The sequence below is a fragment of the Pungitius pungitius genome, chromosome 10, assembly GCF_949316345.1.
Source record: "Pungitius pungitius chromosome 10, fPunPun2.1, whole genome shotgun sequence".
Taxonomy (NCBI): domain Eukaryota; kingdom Metazoa; phylum Chordata; class Actinopteri; order Perciformes; family Gasterosteidae; genus Pungitius; species Pungitius pungitius.
Genome location: NC_084909.1, coordinates 17,642,611 through 17,655,578, shown reverse-complemented (window position 1 = coordinate 17,655,578; position 12,968 = coordinate 17,642,611). Strand labels below are relative to the sequence as shown.

General features: G+C 45.8%; 1 protein-coding gene across 2 annotated transcripts in view; it reads right to left on the bottom strand.

The window, feature by feature from the left end:
- The window catches only part of clybl (citrate lyase beta like), a 46,420-nt gene extending 39,995 nt beyond the window's left edge, over positions 1-6,425 (bottom strand). The window contains exon 1 of one of the 2 annotated variants that reach the window (XM_037489096.2): positions 6,368-6,425. In XM_037489096.2, the coding sequence (XP_037344993.1) occupies positions 6,368-6,411 (44 nt within the window). In that variant the 5' untranslated portion in view covers positions 6,412-6,425. The remainder of the gene's footprint in view (positions 1-6,367) is intronic. The other variant, XM_062565124.1, reaches the window with a different exon arrangement.
- Positions 6,426-12,968: the final 6,543 nt, after the last annotated feature.

Genomic DNA, 12,968 nt, shown 5'->3' with positions numbered 1-12,968 from the left:
AGAGGTGGGGGGAGGGAGAGAGAGAGAGGGAGGCAGAGATCGAGTGTGAGAATGAGTGATGGGCAGATGAGTATGTCAATGTTAAAAAAACATGTGCGGCATGCATCATTAGCAGACGCTGATGGGCAGACGGACACAAAGACGAGCCTTTATATAAAAAGAGTGTGCTTTGATGCTGGGGGAGATGGCCCCGCTGTTTGAATGTGTGGTACCACTGAAGCCCGGCTCTAATGAAGTCCTGTGCTGACGGGGAGGCTTGTGCTGTAAGCCGCTTCCACAACATGGCAAGATCACCAGAGAACCAACCGACTGTCCTCTGTCACGCCGGGATGAATCAGAAACCGCATTATGCCATGAATTCAGAGGTGCCGTCACATCACAGCTGTCCTGTTTTATGTGGTAATGATCCGTTCAGCATCACTGAGGTCAATGCCATCAATAGGAGTTGTCCTAAAACTGAGACGGTACTAGAGAACAGCAAGATCATTACATTGTTTTGAGCAAATGACATGAAACTCAGCAAATAACAAACTTTGTAAAACTAGACCCGATCAATCATTCCACTGATCTTTTTTGCTGAAATTTGCTGTAACAATTATACTACTTTACACACTAGTTGTACTTTTACTAAAAGAAAAGCATACTACTAATAGTAATTTTATTTATTTATCTATTTAAATAGGGCCAGCACTACATTATGCACACGCAGTGGCTAATATTCAGAATGAAGTTTCCTTGACAGTCACTTAGTGACAGTGTGAGACTGTTTAATGAGGGACATCTAAGGGGTGAAACTTCACTGGGTGCTGTACAAACAGCACGTCTCAAACAGCTGCTTTCAATGGCCCCGTTACCGTCAACACTGACACCTAGGGGCCACAGCAGGAACTGCACCCCGGTGCTGTTACAGACCGTCCCATAGGTGTGCATGCGCTTAAACGAACAAGGCAGAGTGGCAGAGAGAGAAAAAAAACACACACACACAAACACCCTGCTGTGCCTGATTAACGAACATGCTGCTGTAAAAGCAGGCCTCTTTCTCATTAAGGTGCTGTGTATCAGACAGGAAATGCTGGGTAAATTACACCTCATCGCCCAGGAACGAGCCATCACCATGGCGATGGGCCAACCTTGGTAAAGACCAAAACACCACCGTGGCGGACGAGGAGACGAGCGAGACCGAGCGACTGATGACACCGGTCCAGTGTCAGTGACGGAGTGTCCTCCCAACGGGCTCCTGAGGTGTAAACTGAACCCAAATCAGTATCTGCTTAATAGCCGAGAGAGCCCCTGCGGCCTTTTGACGGTGACGCTGACTCCAAATCTGGAAGCAATATCCTGCCCACACACAAAACTCTTACGGCTACCCAATTAATGCTGCATGGGCTAAACTGTAGCAGCCCCCCAACACACTCTTTATGTGAAATTGTTAATCATGTCTACAGTGAATGTTTTAATGTACAGTTCAATGAATAGATCAACACCGGCTACAAGTTGTCAAGACAATCAGGAGGATATTGGGTGGTCTCACAGAAGGTAGAGTTTGGTACCAAGAGATAAGGACCATAACGTGTAATACATTAAAGAACACGACACCTCTTGTAGCAGCTGGTGGAAGAAACGCAACAGCAGAAATGCATTTACAAATGCAACAAAATAAATTGTTACCTATGCTGTGTCAAAATCTTTGACACCATGCAACCCTGGCCTTAAGAAAAGGATCTTTTCATTGCACTTGGCGCAATGTTCCTCATTGGTGTTATCATAAAAAACAGAGCATATTTCCCCAGCTTCTCCTTCACCCCGACCACCGTGCTCCATCTCCGAAACCACACCAACCACACAAACCACCCCTTAGTCCAGCACACCCCGCGTTTCTGGAACCAAATTCTTTCGCTGCATTGTTCACACATTCCTCCGCGCGCAAGCCGTGTTTATACAGATGCGGTTCCATGTGCGCTCTGGGGTCCCGAAAGAAGCCCTGCTCCGAAAAGCCCAAAGCGATGTGCCGCGGATCAAAGGCTCTCGGATGCTGGAACAGAGACACTTGTTTTGGTTCGGGGATGCGGGGGCAACGCATCCATCTGTTGGCCGTGTGTGTCCGAGGACAAGTGTAGGCCTCTCTCTCTCTCTCTCTCTCTCTCCCTGCTGCCATCCCACGGCCGCGTTTACTCAGCTGGCTTGCCACGCCGGCTTTGTTTTCACACAGCAACATGTGTTAGCTTAATGCTCAGTAACAGATTTCAAAGGCACGGCTGTAGCCGGGTCAACAGCAGGTAATGGAGCGATTTACCGATTAATTGGCTCAAAGAGTGTCCAACAGAACATCTCAAATTGAAAAAGCCCGTTGGACACATCCACAGGCGCCGATATCGAGGTGTGGATTTGCTTTACTTTTCCCATCGTGTGTTTTGCTAGCATTTGCATATTTTGGCTCGACGTCACAAACTGAGGAGGAGGATGGGCTTTTCAAAGTTATCTAGAAGAAAAAAAAAAATGTCAGTCAAGAATATGTCGTAGTGAAAAGATGAGATGGAAAAAGTTCCAGGGAGACAGCGAGCGTGAGGTTTGAGGCTACTGGGCCTCCCTCAGCTGAAGAATTTGGTTACAGAGTCCCAGTGGTTGTTTTCCTGCTTGATTGGATTATGGCCACACACCTCAAGCTTGGCTTCCACCACCAATCAATGAGGAAATGAGGTGTCAACGCACAGCTGTTTATTCAACACTCAGTTATTTATCTACCGGAAGCTGCCCAAGCAAGCTCCGCCACAGAGGACACCAGATGAGGGGAGGGGGGGGGCATTTGTAATGATTGCTTATTTCTATTTGCCTAACAAACACAAGAGCTCTGTGTTGTTCAAGTGGCAATTATGTTAACAAACAATACTCTTATCTAATTGTCTTTAATTGCATTACATTCCTCTTAAAGTTAAAGTGGTAATTTCCCGATATACTGTGAAATTACATTGGCATTTATGACAGAAATAAAGTGTTTAACATAAGTATATCCAATTTCCCTCGTGTTTTCAATCTCTTTTACAACTGAGAAGACACATAGCTTTTAAAACTTCAGGCTGCCTGCCATATGAGCGAGCTGAAGGAGCCGGTTATGGGAAGACACCAGGAAGCCTGTAATGCTCCCAGTCAGCAGGAAATACCATCAAAATAAAACTCGGCACAGTAGCGGCTGCTTTAAAACAACTGGGGGAATTGAAAAATTCCCCCATTCAATTTATGGCAAATGCCACTTTAAAAACATTCTAGCATGACTGCCAAGTGTCTGCACTGCTTTATGCTCTTTCTCTTAATTGAAAACGTTATAGGGGAGCATTACACTAGGTTTTTTTTTTTTTTTTTTTTATAAGCTGTGCTATAAAGCCCTAGCAGGCCCTGAAAGGGGAAACTGCCCATTAACTTATAAGGTCCAGGCCTCGGCTCGCTTAATTGACAACCTCTAGGCTACTTTCATCACTTGTCGACTTCATAGCGGCAGTCAATGCTTCCTCCAGGATGCCGTTGCATCTTTGACACGGGGGTGTTTGTGACAAAGAGCAGTCTGCCGCCAATGCCAGGGCGAGGGCTCTAGGCTTTCCATAAAACAAGCGCGCACATTCCTCCCCTAGTCGCAGCCCTCTGAGCGAGAGACACATTTAACCATGGAGGCGCCGCTTTACCCACAGACACCAGCCCAAAACTCAACTCAAGAATCCCCTTAGCCAGATTGAGATTTCACATGCATATGCATGCAGCATATGAAATAAAAGACGAAAAAAAAACAATGGGATAGTGTCGTGGTACAGCAAGACAGGAAGTATTGCACGTCCGTAAAGACATTTCATAGTTACAGAAAATATTTGGTAAAGGCTACAAGAGCAATGTGAGACACTAAGGGGGATTACTGAGATGAGAACAAACAGGGAGCCACACTCACTCACACACTCGCACACCAGAGTGGCGTGACAATCACTTCACACTCTAATTTGGCAGGATCATCAGCTTTGTGCCTCTGGAAATTCATGCGCCTTGAATTAGAGCCACATGTCACAACGCAGCTGACCGGTTCGGACACGTTACTAGAATATCAAACTCGCTCACGTTCTTGCACTCAAACTGCCGGAGGTTTCTAATTATGCCAGGTATAAAGACCTGCGTGAGAGAAGGTAGAAGAGCACCGCAGGCCGCCTTGACTGCTGACCATCTGCCATTGAACCCCGTGGCAAAGACTGAAACCCAATGTAGGAGCTTATTTAGTCCAGCAGCGTTATTTTGCATTACCATAAAGGTGGGGGAGTTTTTAAAAGAAAATCAAAGCAGCACACGCTAAATTCAGACTAGTCATCAATTCGAGTTTCTAAAAAAGGTGGATCTTTGGCATATAATGACTGTAATTCATCTACATTAGGGGCAAATACCATTTTAGTAGTCTTAGACATATTACAGCCACATTGCACCAAGATAACAGTAGTATGGGCAGTATGTGTAGGCCTGTCGCCATATGCAATATATTGACTTATTGCTCCTCGCCCCTTGCACTTATTTATTTAGGATACATTTTTTCACATTACGATTCTAACTATTCTGACGAATAAAAAGGTTCTTGGTTCTTTGAAAGAGTGTACTTGTATTACTATGCTTTTATGTTGTCATTATGTTATCAGTGGCATAAAACGGATTGAAAATTGCAAAAATATCACATATCGCAATAAATGTTGGCGCAGTAGTCGCACAACAAAAATGTGATATTGTGACAGCCCTCCTCTAGAATGAAAGTTCCCTGTCACAGACGGTCATATTGTGTAATTAGCATTAGTTAAAAATGCCCTCAGTCATTTGGTCTATGACCAAACTAATCACACTCCCATAAGTCCGAGGTGTCTATTGCGTCTAGTGCACATTGGCATGTTAACATACTAAACAGCCCTATAGGGTTGCCCTTGTGAAAGTTAGCTTCTGCTGTGCCTCGGTACACCTTCACAGTGCTGAGACTCCTTGACTGGTTAAGTCTTTCAAGTTCTTATAGGTATATAAGTACGTAAGTGCGTACTCCGAGAAGACTGTGCGTGACTGAAAAAATGTAAATGATTCTGAAAAATGGTATAAATATACGATACATCTAGATGGTATTATTTATAATGGGGGAGCACATGGTCTCACCGACAGGCCTACTCCCTACCATTCAAGCACTGACCTTTGCTATTAAGTAACGGATTTAAACCGTGTAATTGTCTTTTGTTTGGCTCAGTTGTCGAATTGGTTTTATATTTGCATTTCTGTATAGACTCACGTGTAAAGGATTTCAATAAACTTAATTATCATAATCACATTTAATCTGAGGATGCTGCCGACATAGCTTTTGTAATGTACCACCTTTGTACCACAAAGGAATAGTCTTCAGAATACGCATTTCGTTATTGTGTTACTGTGTGTTAAGTCTGTTTATCATTTTGTCTACATTTACATTTAAATAATACCACTCAACAGCATGAAGAACAACGGTCATATCAAATCGTTGTCAATAAAATATCTTAATCAATTTGCATTGTTGGCAAAATCCATAGTTGGGCTAATCAGAAGTGTTGATTCACTCTAAACTATAGCTTGTCTTTTCTTCACTTATTATACTGCAATGTAAATTGGAAAGTTACTTATCCCAACTTCGCAAGCTCAATGTTCTTTGCGGAATGGCCACATGCAGCAGCAGTGCTCTTCTCCACACATTAGGGTACTTAGTTATTGAATAGTTATAACTCCTTTATGAACTTTAAACGCAGGCTCAGAACCTGAGGCTGATAATCCAAGCATACCTCACGATCATTGGCACTTCCCGTTTGCCAGAAATAAAGTGCTATATCTTTGCATTTTCCTTATCCAATCAGATCACTTGTGTTGTCCCCCACGCCCCCCTCTTCCCCTTTGCACACGGTTCGTCTGCTCTGTTGTCTGTGTGTCACTCTGCAGTTCCCGGGGTGTGTTTTGGTACCAGTATCGATTAGCATGTCCGCTTCATTCTGAGCCCCTGCAGCACGAGACACCCCCGAATCAACTTCGAGCTTGAGATGTGCATATTTTTCGAAGCTCGTAGCCACGTCCACGGCTCCAATTGGTCATTCAGGCTGACGTTACGGCGATGACACACGAGCATAATGTTAGCAAACACAGGTGCAGACACCTACAAGTTAAAGTTAGCCCACGTCTCGCCCAGTCAACCAAAACAAGTGGCATTGGAACAACAGCTGTTAGGGTGACACGGCGGAAACATTTCGACCAAAATATACACCGTTACATTCTCCCAAGTGTGCTTCTTGACAAGTCACGTGGCACAATAAGGAGAAAGAGAGAAAGGTAAATAAAACATTAGGTGACTTACTGAGGAACTAGCCGCTTCACAGCTCTGGTGATGTAAGCCGCCATGTTTCCTTCGTTGACGCGCAATGAGAGCCGGCAGCGATTGGCTGCAGAAGCAGTTCCATCACCGTGCGGGAGCTACGTGATTGGCTACTGCGTGGAGATGGGGCGGGCTAACATAGCACATGGGACGGTAAACAGTAGTAGCAGTGTGACGCTGTTACCAACAGAGGAGGAGGATTTGAGAGGGATATTAACGAGACAGTGAGTTATGACAAAATGTCTGCAGCCACTCGGTTCCCCAAATGCTCTGTGAGACATTACATTACGTGTCATTTAGCTGACGCTTTTATCCAAAGCAACTTACAATAAGTGCATTTCAACCATAAGGATACAAACCCAGAAGAAGAAGAAACAAGAAAATGCAAATTCATCAAATAAGCCGATTTACAACTTGCTATATAACCCTATGGGACAGGCTGAAAGTTTGCAACAGAGAAAAAAAGGGAGGAAGACTGCAGGGAAAGAGAGAAGAGAGGTTTGAACACAAGTTGCAGCCCCACCCTGGGGGTTCTCTCTCGCAGCAGTGGTGAATTACTACCACTAACGTCAGCCAGTGCCAAGTGTGCTGCACAAATGACACATGATATTCACCATGATTAAGTCCACAGGGGATTTGCAAATGTCAGCCATTGTGCTCTAAGGGCCTTAGAATAATGCAAATATGCATCTTTTGTTGTTCTTTTTGCTGGTCAAGGTTATGGAGTGTGTTTTCCGGCTGGCCTTAAGGCCGTGGTGACCGTGTTTTGGTCGGGTTCAGTTGGAGTAGTCCTGCAGTGACATCACAAAAGTTTTTTTTTTTTGTAATGAAATGCAACATTTGTATTACGATCAGAAAGCGTGCTTTGCAGCAGTAGCTATATTTTCGCAATGCTTTGATGCCCAACCTGGGAGTCACGGCCAGGTTTAAGTCTGTGGGGGTCATGTCATTTCCCCCTCCAAAAAAAAAATCATTGGCACAATTTATCGCTTGTATTTTTATGTTTTTTTTCCATTTACTGGTTGAATTATTTAACTTAAACAATCTGAGATGGACATATTTGTCTTTGGTTGACAATTTGCAGTCATGACAAATAGGCCTGTTTTTGATAGATGATCCTCCAAAGGCCAACAACTTGCAGAAAACAAATTTCAACGCAAATGTAAGCCTCAAAGAATCTGAAATGAGTTAAACTTACAAATACAGCATTTTTTTTTACAGTCAGAAACGGGTAAATCCATGATCATGACGGCTTTTATCCTTAAACAAAGATATTTTATAAGTGCAACCTTTCCTACATGGGATAAAAATGAGGCGGTTGGAAAATTCCATCCCCGGGTTACCTAGAAACTACCTCGTCCCTCCCCCCCCCCCCCCCCCCCCCGTTCATCGAACACAATTGTTGTCTGCTAATCCAGTTTTGATAGCATTTGGCACACTTTCTTTGGATCACAGCGAGATGCTCAACTTCCATTCTGGTCTCCCCTAGGAACCTCTGAGCTCAAGAAAGCCGCCGACACCAGGTCGCGCCAGAGCAGGGGGGTTCTCTGTATCCCTGTAAAGCACAGAAAATTGTGTTTTTGATTTAAGTCCCCCCCCCTTTGCCACATGCACTCACGCACGCACGCACGCATGCAGGCACACACACACACACACACACACACACACATGAGATAATGATTCTGGTTGTTAATTCCGCATATATGCTGAATATGTGCTCATTCTTGTCAATCTGTTATTTTGTTAAATGTTGCAATCACTTAATGACCCCCCTGTAAGGCAATAGAATATAAAATATTATGTCAAAGGAAAAAAGCCTCTCTCCGTTGTCCCCCCTCTGTACTCCCTGATCCAAATGGACAATGCATCACTAGGCCTTGATGCCTCAGAAGTCCGGGTTCATTAAAATCTTGAACGAGTGCCAAAGCTGTAGTCATAGATAAAAGGAATATGAAAGGATAACAAAATTTATGGATGGCAAGTCACCACCTCACCCTGGCATTTATAATAAACAAATGGTTTCTGTTTCCAATTTAAATTTCTCATTATACTGTGACTTTTGGGTAAATGTGTTTTGATTTACTAACATTTTATCTGAAAAACGGTATAATTGATTCGATTTACATGGCTCTGATTTTAATGTTGATCGCCAGCCTTCCCCCGACAGCTAACGCCCCCCCCCCCCCCCCCCCCTTCCCCCCTCCTCCACCCACAACACGCCTACACGCCTGTACCAACACTCAACAAAAAAAGAATGATCTGAACTGCTCCCGAGGCCCATTATCATCATATAAAACAAACGTATCATATCAAACAGGTTTGTTTTCTGATAAATTAATTGGCTTTAACCAGCATAGAATCCAATCCAATTCCCTTTGAATGAAACTTCTGTGAGGGCACCAAAAAAACTAAAATGGTAAAATAGACTTCACAGCCTGAGCGAGATGGACATCAATGCGTAGTGCCAGCATTGGCTATATTAACCCATGGCTAAATCCCATCACACAAATGTCAGTGTATCCGTTATGAAACCATGACATTTAGATCCAAGGTCTCCATTGTGGTTTTAGAGGGAGCTGATGTTTGTCCATTTTTTTGCATCCATCAAACCTGTACACACCCTCACAGCCATACTCCCAACACGGAAAGGTTAAAGATCAAGGCTTTATGTGTCTAATTTCATTGCATAATACAGTAGGGTTTGTGCCGTTTTCTTTTCATGAGGGTTTTCCCTTGGGAAAAATATAAAAAAATACAAGATTTTGAAGTATGAAAAAAAATTATGAAAACAAAGTGATTGTAATGTTTTCTATTGACTAACAGACACATGACTTGTATGTTATAAAAGAGGCCTTTTCCTTTTTTTTTTTAAATCTCCATTTTTAGACGGCATATATATTCTCCATCCTGAACATTGTCCACTGTACTGTATTTTAATATTTAGCACTCATTTCTGCAGCAGCTTCACTGTTACTCAAAGCATTTCCCCCAACTCCTCCGTCCAATCTCCCCGACCGGTAGAAAGCAACCAACCTGACACTCCACAACTACCCCGTGTCAAGTGCAATGAGGAGCAAAATCCATATTCAAGAAGCCGACAATGTGTCACGAAGCTCCCGTGTTACGAGTCCAACACCTAAAACGCACTCGGCTCAGGATCACGAGATCTTTAATTATTGCCGCCTTACATTAGCTTGGATCCCCCCCCCCCCCCCTAACCCCTTAGGCATGAGTTTTGGGGGTAAGGTGTGGGGTGGCGTGGATGATAGTGTGTGTGTGTGTTTTGTGGGGGGGGGGGAGACTGGTGGAGATGGCGAAGTGGAATAAAGCCCCATGATTACCACGTCCCTCGCTCTCCCCCCCCCCCCCCCCCCCCCCCCCTCGCTCTCCCCCTCTCCTCACCAACGGCGCTCCACATCAGGAATTACAAATGATATCATGACAATTTTTCACGCTCTTCAAACCAGTGATGTTTTACCGACTCATTTGCTATGATACCTTGTAACGGATCCAGCTGTGAATCGGGGACGTGTCATGGGGCTAGAAGCCCACCGCCCGCTGAGCCTGGCCAATGACCTGGAAGGCAATAGGGGATGCCAGTGCCTGCAGCATGTGCTGCACTGACAAAGCAGCAGGGCACCGTCAAAACCCCTCTCATACAAACTTTGCAGATCACTCCGTTTTTAACAGACGAGTAAGCACTGGCGCGGATTCTTTTTTTTTTCTTCTTCTCTGCCCGACACACACACACGCACACACACACACACACGCGCGCGCGGTCTGTGGATTTCCCTCCACGCGGCTGCGGCTCCGGTTGTCGCGTAGCGAGAAGCCCTCTGCCCACAAGGGGAATGGTGCAGCGCCCGGATCCGGGATGGAAGGATGCAGATAGCATGTGGCAGGGTCACTGCGCAGGTTAAGCAACAATTCAGTTGAGTGCCTGTAAAGGAAGTGGAGTATGGTTGGAAAGGAACAGTGCACCAGCTAAAGGGGCCACACAGTCCACATTAAACTTTGGCCTTTGAACATACATTACAAAATGGACATGCGCACACTCAATGGCGTACGTTGGTGGACATTTGTGAGCAAATATGTTGGAATATTCCTCAACGGAAGACTTTGGAGATGTTTCTCCAAAAGCGCATCAATCCCAAACAACATTGTTTAATCCAATGAGACAAAGCAGCAACTTAATCCTTTCATTAATTTTTGCATTCTTCAACAGGAATTCAATGAGGTTAAGGTTGTTTGGGTTTCCAGATGAGAGCCCTCACGCAATCCCAGGCCCCGATGACTTCTGCATTACTGGAATGATGCGGCCGGGACTGATGGAGCTGAGAGTGTCAGGAGGCATTAGCCTTCGCAACCCAAAGCTGGTGGACCAAACACGACTGCGCCCCCTGACCCAATCCACCGGCCATTTACTGACCCAGCAATCAAGACAAAAACACAACGAGGATGGAGCAATGCTGCGGAAAGGCAATTTTAGACCAGAGCGAGGAAAATAAGACAAATACGCATTCCACAAAAAGGCGGGCCGAGTAAAAAACAGGATCGACAAACATAGAGCCTCCGACTTCTCTGCACGTTAGCCAAATGGCAGGAAATGGTTTTAAGGGCTTTTATCCCTGTTCTGTTAACCCCGGTTGCACCTCTCTCACTTCATTTAACTGAATTAATGAGCAGGACCAGCCATGAATATGAACCTTTTGGGCGCCCGTCAATTTGTTGGGGGAATGAGCTTTCGCACTTGAGCGGTTACGTGGATAATCTCACAATCGATACGCGCGTTTACCCAAAGTCGAAAAAAAGGAACAACGGCGTCCTCGAGATGCGGGCCGTCTGGTCTGTCTGCAAGCGTCGCGAACAAACGCTCAGAGTGTACACACAGTGGGTCGGTGGGCTCGCGGCTCGACTCGGGCGGGCCGAGGGTCATCATGGAGGACCTGAAGTCCACCTCGGGACATGGGCCTCTATGCAGCCGGGCCGAACGCAGCCTCCGTGATGGGATGCTGCAACGCACACGCACACGCCGCGGCGCGGCGGCGGGGGAAAGCGGCTTAAAATGCGGGGCGCTCTGGTTTATAGGCGGATCGCGGTGGCGAAGGATGTTCCAGCTTATTTCCATATGCTGCACATCCCGTCAGATTTATGAAAACGATATGAGCTCATTCATTATTCATATTTGGTTGGAGTTATTACCATCTCCCCCCATCGGGGCTCGCCACTGACACCATAAACATTTATGAAATTAGGGTTCGCCCAAGGCGTTTGCACGCCGCTGTGCAAAGTGGTCACAATTGACTAGTTAGCACGGGCGCGTGGCCCGCTGGAGACAAGCACTCAAGGCCGTGCGAGTAACCCTTGAATTTTTAATACAAGCAGAGCGGCGACAATAAGACAAGTGACGAGGAGGAAGAAGAATGACTGAATACCACCGAGGCTTCGAACGCAGAGTCGGCGTTATTGCTGCGCCTCGAGCGGCACGGCAGGCCCTCAATCCCAATGCTGCCCAGGTCCCAGGTGTACTGTATTTATTCACCACTTGAAGATGTCCTTTACTCGGGTTATACAGCTGCATTCTGTGCAAAAGAACACGTATTTCACACCACAGTGGACGTAGTTGTATTTTGTCACCGGCTTATTGAGGCCTGTTCATCAGTGATCTAGTAATTACCCGAATGAGCTACAGGATAACAACCCCCAACCCCCAACCCTTGTCCCCCCCTCTCTTCTCCCTCTAGCGATGGTCAGCCTGTAAAAACAGGATGTGTTGGCACCTTTATGACATAAATACACACACACCCAGGGCATAAGAAAGCTGTCAGCAGAACATTTGTTTTCCATTTTTCACCACCCAAAGCACTTCATGCTGAGGGGGGAGGAAAATTTAAAAAAGGAGACAAGGCGTTAAAAATGTACTGCAACACTAACTATTTTGCCCCGTGGTGGATGGAGGGGCTCGAACAGATGGGACTCCAATTGGTTCGCTCTTTTATTCAGTGCAACAGGGTCGTCGGCAATTTCCATTCAGTAAGCTCTCACCTCCACACGTGCTCGCTTGCGGTTGGCAGATGCAGATTGAAGGCATAAACGCACACGCGGTACATTCACACGTGCTTGATTATGTGTGGTGACACACGCGCACACACACACACACACACACACACACACACACACACACACACACACATAGCAGCTGCTATCGCCGTTCTCTCTCAGTGGCCATTCATCACGAAACTTTCTGCTGATTGAAAAACACAAGACAAGACGCATGACAAGTGAACTGAAAGACAAGAGATGTCAGAGGTGCGTGAGCTGACCCACGCATGCTAGTAAGCTGTGATGAACACCCCCCCCCCCCCCCCCACCTCCTTAATTCAACCTACCGTAAATAGATCAAAGCACATCTGTTTCTGAGTCCAGCAGCCACACATCTATAATTGCGAACTGGCCTTAATGGCTCAGAGCGACCCGTCAGATGCTGAGCAGTTTGGACACAGGAGATGCTGAAGCATATGAGCGGAGCGCAACCATCAGACAGGGAATGCTCCGGAGCCGCGTCTGTCTCCGTCCGCGGAGG